A 17,488-nucleotide genomic window follows, 5' to 3' on the forward strand; every position below is an offset into this window, starting at 1 on the left:
ACTTTGGGGGCTTACCAGCAAAAGCTGGTACACCTCAAAAGTCTAAAATATGGGAAGTATTTTGTCTTCTCCAAAAGAACACAGTTACAGAATAAAATATATGCTTCTTCCAGCAAATAAGAAAGTATCCTTACCAAAAAAGTTCTCACCAGGAACCTGCCTACCAAGCAGCTATTTTTAAGTCCCTTCCAAACTCATTAGAGGTCTCAAATTCAAATAACTTCTGGGCTAGAATAGTAATGTAAATGAATGAAGTAGGAAACTTGTGACAATACAGAGTGGTGAGGACTGGACTGCAATTAGAACCATTAATGAAACTATCAATTTAATTAGTATTCAGGAAGGTGAAAAAAGATGACATAAAATTTGATACCCAAAAATTTCTCAAAAATTAAGATGTTTGATAATGTTTAGGAGGATGTAGAAACTCACAAACCACTGGTTGAAGTATTAGTATGATCATATTGGACACTAGTTTATAATTTGACACTAGTTTATAATGCTGAAAATGTACATGCTCAGCAATTCAACTCCTAGCTATATATTAGAGATCTCAAACCTTGGCTGCTCTTAGATCTCCAGAAACGCTTCTAAAAACACCACTGCCCAGACTACACCCCAGACAAATATTAAATGAAAATCTCTAAAGGTGAGATTCAGGCATCAGTACTGTTTAAACCTCTTCAAGTGATTCCAGTATGTAGCCAAATTTGAGAACCATTCAAAATCATAACTTGAGAAGCCCTTGCCTGTGTATACTGAATTTTAAAAAGTTCATAATAGCACTATTTGTATTAGCAAAAAAATAGAAGCAGCACAAATTCTTTCCACTTACTCAAATTTCCAATGTCAAGATAACGAAATAAAATTGTGGAATAATGACATAATGTAATTTGATACTACAGTGAAAATGAATGACGCACAAGCTAAATATATTATGGATAAAATCTTGGGAACATAATACAGTGGGGAGAAAAAGTCACAGAAGACTATATCCAAAATTATTTCATTTTCATAAAGTTAAAAACAAGCAAAATAAGTAATACAGAGGGATACATAAATACAAATATATGTGTATACATATATAGGATTAAACTATTTTTAAAAAGGAAACAAGAAATACAAAATCGAGGGTAATTATTTCCTTTAGAGGACAGGAAAATAAAAGGAAGAAGAGTTCACAAACTGGGTAGCCGATTCATAGATATTGTTATTTTATTACTATGCTTTGAAACTCACATGTGATATTCCTTTGCATGTATTAAATATTCCAAAATAAATGTAAAGACTTTTTACATTTATTTACAACAATCACAGATAAATGTAGTTAAATATGTAACGAAGTCTTGGTAAGTATTATTAGACTTACAGTTGGTCAGTTAATTCTAAAAACTTGGTTAAAATAAAAACTCATTTCAAAAATGACATATACATATCTTAAGTATTTTAACTTAAAACAGATAAATATCCATTATTTACCAACCATTTTTGTAAAATAGATTGGTCCACAGATTGGAATTTACTTTCAATTTTTCTATGGCATTATTTTTCAGTGTATCTCTTATGATTAGCATTTTTACTTTTTAATTCAATCAAAATACTTGTTATTCAAGCGACAAATGATATGTGACATATTTCATTTTATGATCATTTTTGTGTTTTCTATTTACAATTATTTCTCTTTTCTTTTCCATTTCTGGTATTAATTTTTTCATTAATTCTTTTTTGCTCCTATGGATTTGGAAGCTATATATTCTCATTTTATTCCTTTAGAGGTGACTTGGTTTTTGGTCTAATTAATCGACATGTCTGTCTTCATGCTTATATAATAAAAGAACCCAAAGAACGCTTTACCTGCCATCTTATATGTTGTTATCTGATACAGTCCACCTAGTATTCAAAAATTTTCACGAAGGTGAAGCAACAACCAATCAGAACAGCTGGCAGTAGAACAAGGTCCTAGAGGCCCTCCTGCAGCTCAGGGTCGGAGTGTGAGGTGGGGGTAGGGGGTATATCCCAGGGACTCGCTGAGTGTGTGCTGGCTATAAATATCAGCCTAGATGCTAACCTACTTTTTAATCCACACCCTCACCCCGTGTAAAAAAATCTTTGTTATTATTATTATTAATATTTGTTGTAGTAGTTGTTTTTAGTTGTTTTTATACACATTAATTATTTAGATCTGCAAAAGTGTTTGAAAATGTTATTGTTTCTTGCATCCTATTCCTTCCTTCTGGATTTAATTTCCTTTTTCACCAAAAGAAAGTATTATTCCTTAGTAATTTTTTCAAGTAGGATCTATGAGTGGTGAACTCTTTTTTGCTTGAGTGTCTTTATTTCATTTTTATTCCTGAATGACAGCTGTGCTAAATCAAGAAGTCTAGATTGACTATGATTTCAAACAGGTTGTTTTGAATTGGATATATATCATATCTAATTCATTCTAAGAGGCCATCAATTGCACTGTGAAGAATGTATTCCAATTACAGAGATGTCGGCATATGAAAATTTTGTTTTAAAATCAGTTAAATATAGTAGTAACAAATTTTACTATATGCAGTGGAAAAAGACTGAGCTTTGGAACCAGGTTGAACTGAGTTGAAACCCTCACTTTGTCTCTTACTACTTTTGTGACTCTGTGCAAGTTAATTGACCTCTGTGCGATTCATCGAATGTAAAACAAGAAAAATGTCACTTTTAGTAGGGGCTGGCAAGCTTTTCCTATAAAAGGTCGGACAAGAAATATTTTAAGCATTGTGGGCCATATGGTTTCTGTTGAAACTACTCAACTCTGCCGTTGTCGCACAAACGCAGCCACAGATGATACATAATCCTGTGCCTGAAATACAGCAGGTGTCAAGAAATGTACATTTCTCCTCTCTACAACTTTTCCTCAATGTTTCTGTGAAAGATATAAATAGCACATACAATAATTTCCATGGGGGAAGTGAAGTCAAAAGTCTAAATAAGCAGCAGTAGGAATGAAAATTATATTCAGCTCCTCAGTTCCAATTTCTGAACATTGAATCCCCAGCAGTTATAACTACATGTGCTGGAATACTAAGGATCTACATTTTCTAAAACCTAGAGCAAATTGGTCTTGAGGCCTCAATTTCCTAACCTTCAGTATGATTCAATTAGCAGTGTCTCTTCCATGTCCAAAATACCAATGCCCCGCAAAGGAACCCAAACGTACTTTTTAAAAAAATGGACATAAAAATATATTTGTGTTTACCCTCATGCCAAATGACAACACTGTACTGAGGCTATGCAGCACAAAAGTATGTGCTCTACTGCCCTACACCATAATGCAGGTCAGTATCAGGTAGAAATAAAAAGGTAGTCTTTTCACAATATGGATCTCTCTGATGCCTTAATGAAAAAACAAAAACCAAAAGAACAACGACAACAACAAAAAGTACACCAATATTTCTTAAGACGACAATATGAAAATCTGGAGAAAAATCCTATCTTAAAAGATTCCATACCAATCATCTCTATTTTTCAATTGCTTAAAAAAATTCTTGTTAATCTCATGCTGATAGCAGTACTTTCAAGCTGCCTATTTTATTGTGTCTGACCATTTAACCAATGTTTACATTACATAAATTGCTAACATTTAAAAACAGTTATTTTTTCTCCATAAAATCCAGTATACTATAAAAGATGGAAAGAACAGTTTGACGTTTGAAACATACTTCACAGCATTTAAATCCAGTGTGGCGTACAAGTAATACAAGCACTTCATTCGTTCCGTAGTCTCCAGATTATGGGGAACCATGTATTGAGCAAAGATTCTTTCAACAAGCAATCTACAAGAGAACACACAGAAGGTGCTATATCGATTCTTTAAATGTATTAAATTTGTATATAAAATTCTAAAACAAATAAAGAATAAATTTCTGCTTTCTGAGTGAAGATGAGAATTCTAAATTTCTCTCTGTAAGAATAGGGGCCAAAAAAGAATTTAGTTTGATGTATTAGAAATAGCCCTTTATCCAGCCAAGATTACATCTACATGACCTTGGGCAAGTTATATATCAAGGACTCAATTTCTTCATCTGAATAAAAAAGAGTTATAAAAAAAATTACATTAAGGTCCTTCGAAGTGATAAATTCTAAATATCTATAAGTTAAAACTATAAAGAAATTTTTAAGAGTCTTTCAGTTTTTGTAGCAATCATGATGAAAAAAAGACCTAGTTAAAAATACAAAAAAGAGCTATCCAATCATAATGCAAATGTCCGTGGCACTGATGCTCCATACTCAAAAAGTCTAAAAACTTCAATTTTTTAAAAATAATAACTATGAAGTTTCTTAGATGTTAACCTAAGATATTCAGTTGCTAGATTTATATCTTAACATGGTAAGATAGCCTATTGATTCTTAATTGTCTTATTCTGACCTGTTACAGGCAAAATCATTTGGAGCCCATTAACAATTTGTTAAATCAATTCAGACTATAAGTGAGATTTACAGATCTATTAACTATTCAATGGTTAGGATATATACAGACCTCTAACCTTACAATGGAATATAAAAATACAAAGATTATATTCAGATATGTTTTTATATAAACTGATAAACTGTGTTTTTAGCTGAGTAGGAATTATTTTTATTTAAAATGTCTGTAATCTAAAGGATTTTCATTTGAATCTTATTTGAAAAAGTAATTGTGCTCTTTATAACAATTACCTATGAAATAAAATTTAAATTATAATTAACACATTCGTATTTTTAAATATTATTCTTTTCTAAAATAATATATGAAAATGAACATAAAAGCTGTATCCATCCCTAAAGTTATATACAAATTACTGCTTCACTTATAGCTTTGGTGGGAAGAAAACTAGTCACTCCCTACACCTTCAACTAGCAATCAAAACTAAGGAGGGAGTTTAAAATTATAAAAAAAAAAATATTTGCCTAAAACAGCAGATCGACAGTTATATAACATCAAAAGCACCAAATATTTTATATATAGTGCTCTTAACTTACCGATCATCAATACTGTTTTGATAATATATATGTAGCAATTTGTCTTTGATCCATGAAATCTGTTTTGCAGCATCTTTTCCAGCTGCTGATTGTAAAGCATATTTCTTATAAATTTGAGCAAGTCCCATCATGGCTTCTTTGCGTACTCGCCACTTAAAATAAAAACAAAAATGTTTTCTTATTTAAAAATGCTTCCATTATAGTAATTCAGAAAAGTCTGGTTGTCTAGTTTTTAATTTACTTTATCTATTTTCAATCAAACTTAAATTCTTAGATATCAATATATAATGACTAGATGAAAAAACACAACTATCATTTTAACACATCTACTATGTAAAGTACAGATATATCGACATGTATAAAGAATTTTAATGCTCTCATATCTTAAACACATCACTTACCCCTAAAAATAAAAGCCAATCATAATCTACATAAAGTCACTTGAATTGGTGAGGAAAAGTGTGCTGTCAAATTTTAAAAGGCAATGACAGAGTTAACTGGGTAAACTGTGACTTATCTCTCATAATTTTTCCCCAAATTATGGCGTATATTAAGCATACTTATATTAAAGGTATATATGATACTGGCTTTATCAATTGCTGGATAAAGACACATAAATGTTTCATTTTATATATCTGGGAATTAAGTCCAAGTACAAGACGAATGTACTAAATTATTTTTTAAATTAAATATATATCTGCTACAGTACATCTAACACTGCTTAATTATTTTGGAATGAGTTTATTCTCTAATTTTACATAAACACAACATTATAATCAGTGGGATGTTAGTAATATTTAGAATTTCATGAATCTGCACGGATTATTCATTTTTCCTTTGCAGTCTGTCATTCATAGTAATACCCTCCCCTTGGTTTTTCTTTTAATTAATCACAGTAGGTTAAGAATAGGCCTTACCCATCCACCACATGCATACTGAATGATATAAACAACTTCAGAAGCCTACTCAGGAAATAAGAATTCAAAGTAGTTGTAAAAACTTTATCCCTAATTCCCTATCTTATCTCTAACTCTAATTTCCCAAAATGCTGCTTTAAGGAGAATTTAAAGTATATTCTAATACTATCAAAAAACATAAATATATTCAATTGCTTTTGGTACTCAATTAATATTCATATGAATGAACCAAGCAGCCCTAAAATAAACACAACAGATGATAAAAATATAAGTGGATTATGATCCCAACAACATAGAAACACTTAGCTCAAATTCCAAGTCTAAGATTACTTGAATACTTAAAAGGCTGTTATCCTACCATGATGCAAATCTCCTTCTCCTTCTTTATGACATTTGGCGTTTTCATTGTTTAATACTCCAATGAAATGATCAGTAAAGATGAGTTTAAACTTATCAGTTAAAATAAGTTGTTCTGAATACCCATATATTGGGGGGAGGGGGGACACAATGAAATGCCATCTATTCTGCACCCACGACCAGCATTATCAAAGAGGATGAAATGATGGATATAGCATAACCAACTTCATAAGCAACTATTAAAATGCTGTACTTACCTAGTCACGGTTATTCACAGCTAACAACAGGCCTCCCACACTCTTTACTAATTAAGCCCTAAAAATATCCAAGATTTTCATTCTTCACCAAAATCTCTTGTAAGTGTAAGTCCATAAAACCCATGCCATGAAGGAAAGGCAAAGGGGAAGAGGGAAAAGTGAACGTTCACTGAAACTTTTAAGGAGTACCTAATGTATTCCAAGCAATGTGGAATACAAACATAACAAGGCAAGGGCCTCTCTTCAGAAGCCACTGATTAGTAAGTGGAGCTAGTGGATGCTCACTCAAGAAGGAAGGTTTGAGGCCACAGAACATAGGCTAGTAGCATGTTGGGTTTAGCTCTGCCAAGATAAAGACATCTTTTTTCTTTTTCTATTCTATAGAAATTATAATACAACTAGCTATAGGACTACCAAGTGATACCCATATGAAAGGGGGAAAAGAAAAACAGAGCCAACAATATGAGAAGCTGTGCCTGAGGCCCTTTATAAAAGTCATTTATCAAAAAGAGTGTTCGAGCTAAACATCTGACTACCACAGAAAGCCATCTCATTTTTAGGATAAGAATAAATAATCTTAATATAGAAAAACTAATAAAATTTAATGAACAAAAAAGTAAAACCTTTTCAAAAACGTTATTTTAAGAAAATGTCCCCCCCCAAAGAACTTATTACATTTAAACTTCAATATTTCCATATGAAATACTATTAAACTTCAGGTATTCAAAATGAAAACCAACTAATAATTATTACTCCTACTTACCCGTTTGTCTAACGTTCTCTCTCTCACAAAATTAAGTAAGTGATCGTTGACCAGAAGAATATCCTTTTTAGCAGCTGTAACTATAGACACAATAACATCATGTCTAATAGCTTCCTCGGGGTCATGTGACCTCACTTTAAGATATTCTGAAAGATAAAATTTTATTTGATCGAAATGGAACTTTAACAATTAAAATGTTTTTAAAATGTGCATAAGATCTTTGAAAGTAAATCACGACGAAATAGAAGGGTCAATGTTTCAAGATAATTAGAAACAGGTGAGGGAGACAGGGAGGAGGGAAAGGAAGGAACGTCAGCCCTTCAGCAACACACAGTGGTTTGCACACAACACAGTAACCCCGACTCTCCTTTCAGTTCGCCCGTGCGTTGATGCCTGAGTTCCCAACCTCATTCATTAAACAAACCATATAAATGAACCAAGATGAATATCGACATTAAATATTTCACCTTTGGATTTTGTTTAAATGGTTAAGTCAAGTGGTCCTACTGGGAAAGGCCAGAGAATTCAAGTTTCCATTCTTTAACTAGGGAAACCCTGAGGTCATTCAGAGAATAAAACTGACAGGCAAGTAACCAAGAAACAGGATTACAGAAAAGGCCAGAGGCAATTTCATTTAACTGAACTAAGAAAGGCCAAAGGGAAGATGGAAGAAATGAAACATTTAAAAATTGTGAATGCCTGGAGGAGGATCTTAACGTAACAAACATCGGAGCTCAGATCTGGCACTGAGAATGCCGAAAGAAAAATTCACAATCTTCAGTAATAATGTCTTAGGCTTAAGGCCCTACAACTGAATATAAGTTTAAAAAATAAAATATTCAGCGTTTTTACAATAAGACCAGTGAGATAAAATTTCCTTGTTTGGATTTGGAATAATAAATATAGACATGCTTACAGACCACAAACAGTGCTTATGGTTGTGAATAAATTTACTTCTCTATAAAACGACAGCTTAATAAATAATTATAACGTGAACGCCCATAAAACCACTGCTCAGGACTCACGCCCACCCACCTTGAGCATTCTCTACTAATATGAACCACCCCAAAATGAAAGCGGCCATATGGTTGCTAAAGAAAACTTCTGAAGAAATGGAAAGGTTATTTTACCTAACTCATTAAAGGAAGTTATTTTTAGTAGTAATTTCAAATGGACTATGTTAAATGTATCTCGAGTTCATTTCCCTGCCAAGATAAATACAGGAGTTTTACTTTTTACTGTACTTGTTTTGAATGCAATACATATTACTTTATGTATTGCACTAAAAAAGGAAAAAAACCAATGACACACCATCAATTTTAAGATGTGTCCCAATTTCCCTGAAACAAATCATTCATAGTACGTAGGTATACACAAGAGCTACTAACTTATACATATTTACTGTGCGGTGGAAAAGAGAAAAAAAAAAGATTCTCAACAGTTACTTGGCATGAGAAAGCATCTAATAATACTCTCTGCAATATGGCTATGTCCCTCAAACTTGGCTAAAGACAGAAGAATGAATTTCACACATTGTCAAGAAAAGAATAAGATAAACGTATGTGTATAATACATATTTATCTCAGCTAACTCTCCAAACTCTAAGAGAGCACAGCAAGAGAGATTTACAACAAAATTTTGGCAGATGGATGACTGGTAAATGCCAGAGGAAAAAGAAATAGATGAAATCCAAAAGGGGAAGAAAACAATAAACAAGTCAATTCCAGAGTAGAAGAACCGGAAACCATTTAGAACTTCAAGGCACCGAGCTTGAGAAAGGGAGAGATGAGGACTGCAGCTGAAAACAGTTTGAAAATCTGCATAAAAAAAAAGTTAGACTCCTAGAGTTTTCAGCTACAAAAATTAAAATGTGCCGAGACTGAAGACTAGGAAATCATACAACATAACATAAATTTTTCATAAAAAATAAAGCTATATATTGCTAGTCTTCTGTATACAATGGTTTCACATCTGTGGATGCAACTAACCATCAATTGAAAATACTTTTTTTAAAAAATGTTATGTTGTTGCTGACATGTACTGTGTAGTTAGGCCTATGATGGCTGCTTCTGTACTGAACATGTAGAGGTTTTTTTCCCTGTCATTATTCTCTAAACAATACAGTGAAACAACTACTTGCATAGAATTTACATTGTACTAGGTATTATAAATAATTTAGAAATCACTTTAAAGTATAAGGGTGGATCTGTGTAGCATATATTTGCATACATGTTTATTCGCAAACACTACACCATTTTATAGAAGGGACTTGAGCATCCTCGGATTTTGGTATCTTAGGGTAGGCGTGGGGGTGTCCTGGAACTAAGCCCCTGCAAATACTGAGGAATGGCCAAACTGTCTTTTGGTAAAGTAAAACGTTCAAAATAATGATAAGGACTAAAAAGATTTTCTGCGAAATACTTCACATTTAAAGTACATTTTAGAGTGCTATAAACATATCAAAACATTTATCTATTATTTAGCCAATAATATAAACTTTGCTTTAAAGTTCTGACTATGGAAAAGTGCTTAAAATTTTTTATACTTTAAAAAAGATCCAGATACATATAAAACTATTACAAAGAAAAACAAGAAAAATAATGAACTAGCCAAAAAAGATGGGTTTAAAATTTAAAGACACTTAAGAGAAAATAATGTATCAATGTGCGCATAAAACATGCTCAATCTCATGAGTCATGAGGAAAGTGCAAATTAAAACCACAGCAGAACAGCAAGACCCATGAGAATGGCTGGAATCACGAAGACTGACAACGCAAAAACGCTGACAAGGGTCCTGAACAACTGGAACTCGCCAACATTTTGGGAGCAAATAGAAAACAGTACAACTACTAGGGAAAATTTAATCATTTCTTACACAGTTAAACATGTATTTACCCTGTGTGACCAGCATTTTCACTCCTAAGTAGTTCCAAAGAGAAATAAAAACATAAATCCACAGAAACACATATACGAGAACACTCAGTAATCTCAGTCGTAATAGCTCCAAACCGAAAATAACTCAGATATCCATCAAAAGAAGAAAGTGAATTATGATCTATTCCTAACGATGGAATACTACTCAATAATAGAAAAGAAAAAGTAGGAGTACAGGAGACTCAAAGACACTACAACTAGACTTTTAGACTCCTGTTGTTCTCTGGGGAATCTGACTAGCTGAAGAGGAAGTATTTAAACTCAAGGTTTTCCAAGGAATAACCCATCCTAAGAACCCGAGGGTAAAGGTCATAGTCAACAATCCCGCCCATACATTCAGGGCTTTCTAAAAAGCTTTTCATTTAGTCCTCACTCTTAAAAGCAAACAGCCAGAGACTGTCAAGTGGTTGAGGAACATCTCTAACACGGAATAGAGGCAAAAGCAAATAAAAAGTGAGAAAAACAAGTTAGCTAACGGTCATTTTGTGGGAAAACGAAAACTTCCCCAAAACACTATCATGAATTCTCTCAGAGAATACTGCATCAATAGCACAAGAAAAGGATGCTACAGTCAAAGGAACATGGAGGGGAAAAGAGGAGGAGGAAGGAAGAAGGGAGACAGAGACAGCCGTACCACGCGGCAGGCATACAGCACACATGCACAAGCTGAGGAGGCCAAGGGGGAAGGGGATGGGGAGGGTAAGAGAGGGAAGAAGAATGAGTTGTCTTAAGATCAGTTCTGCAAAGGGTTCTGAGCAGGATATCTTACCCCTAAATAGGACGAAAGTGATAAATACTTGCTGTTTAAATCTAACGGACAGGATTTCAACAAAACCTGAAAGCATTACTATGATAAACTTGTTAAAAATGTTATAAAAGGTTACTTTATGGTTTTCTTTAGCACAATAAACTCAGAAGGAAGTATAAGATTTAAAAAACAACTGTGAGCAAATACTGTACTAAAAAAAGCAGTTAAAAACACAGTACAAGTTGTTATAAATAATCAAGTAATAACAAACAGTAACGTGCAAGACGAGAAGAATGTGCAGAGTTAAAGCTTTCCAAGGGCCCTCGACTTCATAGAGAAGCTGGTGCGTTCTGATTAACTTCAGACTTCATTAATCAATTATGAGTGAAAGCACAATACAATGTTAACCTCCAAGCCCAGGGGGGGAAAAATGAAAACAGAGAAAATTTATCAACTGAGCACAAGAGAGAAAATAGAAAAAAAGAAGCAAAGAAAAAACATGGAAAATAGCAAACACAAAATAAGATAGTAAGACTAAGTTTACATCAAATTCAAATGATATAGTTTAAATAAAATTTTTAAAACACACAGTAAAACTATATATAATTGATGAACACATGTGGTGTAGAAAGAAAAACATGAACAGGATGCTACCAAACCCTCTGTAGAAGTAGGAAGAATAATTTATGAGGGGCATTTCAACTGTATCTACAATTTATTTTCTTTATAAAAGTCTCAAAAAAAATAAAAAATATAAATAAATAAATGTCTCAAGCACATACAGCAAAATGCTAACATTTCTGAGACAGTAGCTTTTATATTCATGTGTATTTTCTATTTCATAATTTTCAAAAAATTAACAGAACAGCAATAGTCAAATACATGATATTCTCATTACTACAAAAATACAAAGTTCTGAACTGCCTTACAATTATACAGATTTCAGAAAACTTACCTCCATTTAGTATGCTTAGTTTACAAATTAATGACTCTCACCTAAGTTCTCAAAATATTGAAAGACAAAGTCTTATAATCAATCCCAAATCAAGACATGTTCAAATCCAAATGCCTGACATACTTTAGAATTGTTCTTAACTAAGAAACTAGCTAGCATCATCTCTGGTAGCACCAACATTCTACAGGTGATTCCAGTCGAAGCAGGCACAAAGGCAGTATAAATCCTAGCTTCAAAGAGTAACCTCCATGATGATGTATTGAAAGAAGAAGCCTTCGCCTACCATAATAACAAAAAAAAAGGGGATTTTTTCCCCTCCCATTTATAAAACTGATTTTTTTCAGCAAAAAGCATCCAAGAGTATCTCCTGTTATGGGTATAGAATACCTGTTAAGTCCTTTGCTAGATCAGGATGGTTCATGAGACAGTGGCTTGCAAATTTCACACATTCCAGGCGTATTGGTACATGGATGTCATTAAACCTGATGAAACATCAAGGCACAGTGATATTTAAAATCAGATAGAGAGATATGTGTTTAAAATTCACTCAATTTATATTTTTTTCTCTACTTAAAAGAAAAAAATTATGTAGGACAATTCAACAAAGTGGAGCCTAAGTCTTTGATACATTATATACGTATAAATGCTTTGGAACATCTATATTAAACTAGGACAATCTCCCAAGAAAACTATGTACTATTAAGAAGCATATTTACGTAATACACATTTATTTGGCTTAAATACAAGAATTAAAATTTTTCTTTTAAATGCTATATTTTTAAATATATTTGTTTATGCAAATATGTGTGCACATAGTTCACAGATATATTATCTAAATCCCATGCTGTGTTTGAAAAGATAACTTTTCCTCAAAATATTCTTTCTTAAATATAGGGCATATACAAATGTGTGGGTCTTGCACTAAACTCCATATTATTTTACATGAGTCTAAAATTGTGCCCAAGATAGTCCTATCCAGTCGACCATCACGATTACTATACATCCGCTAATATCAAAGCCAATTTCTACATGGAAATGTAAATACCTTAGTATGTATCTCTAAAAATTTAAACTATGGTTGATACGTCACTTATGTATCTTTTAATTTTATAAGTCTATATTACATTTTAAAGCCTTATTACCAAAGACTTGCTATTGTATTTAAGAAAAAGAGTCTAGAAATAAAACTCAAAATGACAATGGACTAATATTTATTAGTTTACCACATCTTATTAAACATTATTATTAAGCTGTGTAAGAGATAAATCAGCTAAAGAATTTAGCATTTAACACATAAAGGTTTATACCCACATTTAACAAATTAGAAACATAAAACTAAAATTGCTAAATTTATTATAATTCATTGACAGTTCTGGTACTGAGATGGAAAGAAAAACAGTCACACAATATATTTCGATAAAAAATAGAGTAAGAGTCTTTAAACCCTATTTGTTTATTTATGACCTGAATTGCATTATTGGTTATAAAGATCATTTGAGGAGGGAAAAAAATCTTCCTTTATCCTCAGGATCAAAGACAGTTTCAGCCAGGGCACCAGAAGTGGTTTTAATGTACTCGTGGTCGGGGTTACCTCCAGAAACACGCAGAAATGAGCCTCTCACAGATGAGAGACACACACACGCAAAATCCTGCAACCAATTTCCAGAAGTTTGTGAATCATTAAAAGCATACAAGGAACTCAGGTTACCATTTTATCATTTCTTTAAATGAGAAATGAAGGAAGAAGTGAGGAGGAGGGACACAAATAATCATTTCTTTATTTATTCTGCAGATGTCCTTACAATATGTATCTCCGAATAATCTAATTACATACAATTTTTTTGTGGAGGGGCTATCTCTCACAATGATGTATTTTCAGTTGGAATTAATCACTGCTGTGTAATAATATATTTTATTTTATTTTATTTAGAGTCAAAAGGAAAGTTTATTAAAAAAGGGGTAACATTCCACAGACAGAGTGTAGTCTCCTGTCAAAAGCAGAGAGAGGGTAATAATAGATTTTAATTTCATTATTTTAATACTTTGTAAGGTAGTTTTTAAAATGTGTCATCTTTTAAAAATTACTGAGGACAAAATAAAATGAAAAAGAAAAGGGAAAATATAAATATGGCCAATCACTATCAGCATTCAAAAATTACAAAATATAAAACTTCACATTTATGATTTCAGAGAACAAATTCAAATGTGGGTCGTGGTTTAAAATAATATATGTAGATATAAACATACATTACTTTTAAACAGGACACCAAAATCATATACCTGCCCAAGTAACACTGCCAAAGTGGTTTGTTTTGAGAAGCCAATTCTGAATCTTTTGCCCCAAACATTTTTGCCAGTAGTTTAACAACTTGCAGACGTTCCTCATTATCATTGCTCTGAAATAAAACACAACCACAGCTTTAAAACCATGAGGCAGATAACATTCAGAACAATTTTTCCCATGATTTTCCTGTCCTCCACTTCCACAGAACACCTTCCATAAACTCCAGATGAAATATTCCACGTAAAAATGCTCAATATACTCTTCACAAAGTTAAATGTTACCTTAAATGTTCTAATCAACTCAAATTACATTAAATCATACTTTCCACTTGAAATACATCCCAAAGTTCGATTAAATGTTAGAGGTTTCCTCCAACAATTGAGTCATTTCCATTCAGAGCCGAATTCAAAAACTAACTCAAATCAAACCTACTTACGATCCTTGAAAAACTATTGTGGTTTTCAAGAACAGACAATGATAGAGGTCAAGGCTGCAGTAAACAAGCTCCTCACGAGTGTCATGCTTAAGCTCTTTGCAGAAATGCACATGTGCTGAAGCTTCCCAGCAGAGGAATCAGCTCAGGCACATACAGCAGACTCGTAATGGAGTCCAACAATATGATGGAGCCATCCACGCACAGAAACTAAAATTCCTGCTTTCCGTGCCACACTGTGGGTAGCCTGAGAACTGGAACTCAAGTTTTCTGTTGATCTCGGTACCTCCAACAGATGACACAAAGGTTCAATGAACCAGCCCCAATACTAGACCTGAATATAAAATGTGACTGACAACTGGGAATATCAAAAAGCACCAATATTCAAAGTGCTATGAACAGTATGGTACAATTTTTTAAAAAGTTGACTCCAATGCCTCAGCCTAGCATTAAGAGCACCCCATAATATGACCTAATTCATCTCTATGATCTCTCATAACTCCTCTAAATAAGTATTTTTCAACCCTGGCCAAACATTAGAGCACATGCCCACCCCCCAAACAAAAAAACAACTGATGCCTAGACTCTATGCCAGAAATTCTTATCAACTGGTTTGGTTTAATGCCTGGACATCTACTTCTTTCTTAAGGCAACACAGGTAAAGATTCTAATGTGCAGCCAGAGATGATTTAAGTTTAGTTTGTACTGCCATCCAACTACAATTCCTTGTGTTGCACAAAGCGCCCAGCACCTTCCTACCTCTATATGCTTCTGTGTGATGTTTCCTTTGCTTCAATTGTGTGCTGTTTGTATCTTTTATGACACTTAATAATATCTGGCCTCTTATTAGATCTGGATTATTTTTTCCTCTTCCTCTCATACTAGATGTTAAATTTGCTGAAATTAGGGATGATATAATTCCTTATTTTTATATCTTTTGGTATTCAATATTTTTATTAAGAGAAAATCAGACCAACAAATAATTAAAGGTATGCCTGCCTCATCAAAACTGCTAACTACATGAAAAAGGGGAGTGGGGTCGAGGCGGCAGGTGAATCAAATGGCTCACTTGAGAAATATACCAAAAATATACCCCAGAATAAAACAAGAATTATTATACTACCAACACATACTGTTTGTTTTGTTTTGAAAAAGACAAATCAAAATATTTAGAGACGAAAAATACAACACAGAAAGATTTAAGAACTTTTCTGGGTGGTACACTGGGGTTCACCAAAAATGATTAATTGTAACCAGCTTTATTTAACCTTTCTGTGATAACATGAAAGAGAAAAGAACATCCCCCAAACCTGCAAGTGAAACTCAATTTTATGGCATAATTTAATGTCAAGGCGATGGGAACATGCCTCCAAAAGAGCCCAGAGAATTATGCAAAAAGCAAAGGAGCTTTTGAAATAGGCAAGTATCAGATAATATGTAGAAAGAGAAATATTTCACATTATGTTGATAACAGACCCTAAACTGTTTTTGTGGCACAACCAAGGGGTCTCAGGAACTACTATAAACTGTGCCTTGAAAACATAAGCTTAATGTATAGCTACAGCCTCAAAAGTTAGTCATAACCTAGAATTTATCTGGAAAATATTGTGAGGAATATACCATCCTGCTAACCATTAATTAAGCAGCTACTATTTGCTAGGAACCATGGTAGACAATGAAGATACACAAACAGAGAGGTACGAATATGTTAAGTAAACAACAGGAATATACCACCATATCTCCAACATTCAGATTAAACCACTCTAAGAATTAAAAGTCACAAATAATGCTCTTTGCTAATTTAGTTGACAGAAGCACATTATTTTTAGAATAGTTACCTTTAATTTAAATTCAAGCTGGGGTAAAACGGAGAGCAGCAAATGACTGTCAATATTATAGAGCTCCAAAATTAAGTCAAAGACATGCTCTGACAAATCGCTGATGGATGTTTTCCCAAGCATCAGAACCTGATTAAAAAACTTGAGAAAGAAAATTTATCATTAATAGAAATAAAATTAATTTTCTAAAATCTTATTATTCAATTAAATTATTTTATACAAAGTCAAATTAGGCATATCAAAATGTTTACTAACTGTAGGTAGGAAATCAGTACAGGCTACATGAAAAGATAAAATGTGGAATTCACCTTGTACACAATAAAAAATAGGTACTTGTATTGACTCATCAATTAGCAAATCAATAAACACTTTATTCCCCATCACCATACCTACTATATTTTATCCTGTATTACAGTTATTCGTGTGTCTTAATTTCTCTACCAGATAAATTTCTTAGGGGCAAGTGATCACATTTTGTTCACCTTACCAAATATGGGAGAAAACAGCATGGAAGATTAAGACTTACACTTTCATAGCAGGAGCCAATTCCATTTTTAAAATATGTAATTTTATATTTATAATGTAAAACGATCTCTTTCTAATCCTTTTTCTCCTTTTTTTGTATACTGAATTGTGTTTTCACCACCTAAGATGTCTTTTATATTCTGATAATGTATAATAAACATACAAGGTTTATAGTTTTAATCCAACTAAAAGCAAACATAAACACAAGAAAGATCCAATTTGAACAATTCTTTCTCTGTAAGCAACCGGCTCTAACTAGTTTCCATATTCAGATCATAATACTGCTGAAGACACATGGCAAAGTAGTCAAGTTCCTTTCCAAATACATTAAAATGAACCCAGAGCATATACCACATATTCTCAGCAGCATTTTCTGTCTCCTTGAAAAAGTTGGAATTCTTTACACCAGAAGAACTTCCCTGATCTCTTCTGTGACAGTTAATACACAACTTGGTTTAATAAGGTTTTCTACATGGAAG

General features: G+C 32.9%; 1 protein-coding gene across 6 annotated transcripts in view; it reads right to left on the reverse strand.

Moving 5' to 3' along the window:
* The window catches only part of PDS5B (PDS5 cohesin associated factor B), a 143,594-nt gene that overhangs the window by 65,151 nt on the left and 60,955 nt on the right, over window positions 1-17,488 (reverse strand). For all 6 annotated transcript variants that reach the window (XM_039873036.1, XM_039873034.1, XM_039873033.1 and 3 more), the window contains 6 exons: window positions 16,485-16,625; window positions 14,210-14,325; window positions 12,317-12,411; window positions 7,293-7,438; window positions 4,999-5,150; window positions 3,699-3,812 (listed from right to left, as the gene is read on the reverse strand). In XM_039873036.1, the coding sequence (XP_039728970.1) occupies window positions 3,699-3,812; window positions 4,999-5,150; window positions 7,293-7,438; window positions 12,317-12,411; window positions 14,210-14,325; window positions 16,485-16,625 (764 nt within the window). The remainder of the gene's footprint in view (window positions 1-3,698; window positions 3,813-4,998; window positions 5,151-7,292; window positions 7,439-12,316; window positions 12,412-14,209; window positions 14,326-16,484; window positions 16,626-17,488) is intronic.

Source organism: Pteropus medius, unplaced genomic scaffold (genome assembly GCF_902729225.1).
Source record: "Pteropus medius unplaced genomic scaffold, Ma_sr-lr_union100, whole genome shotgun sequence".
Taxonomy (NCBI): domain Eukaryota; kingdom Metazoa; phylum Chordata; class Mammalia; order Chiroptera; family Pteropodidae; genus Pteropus; species Pteropus medius.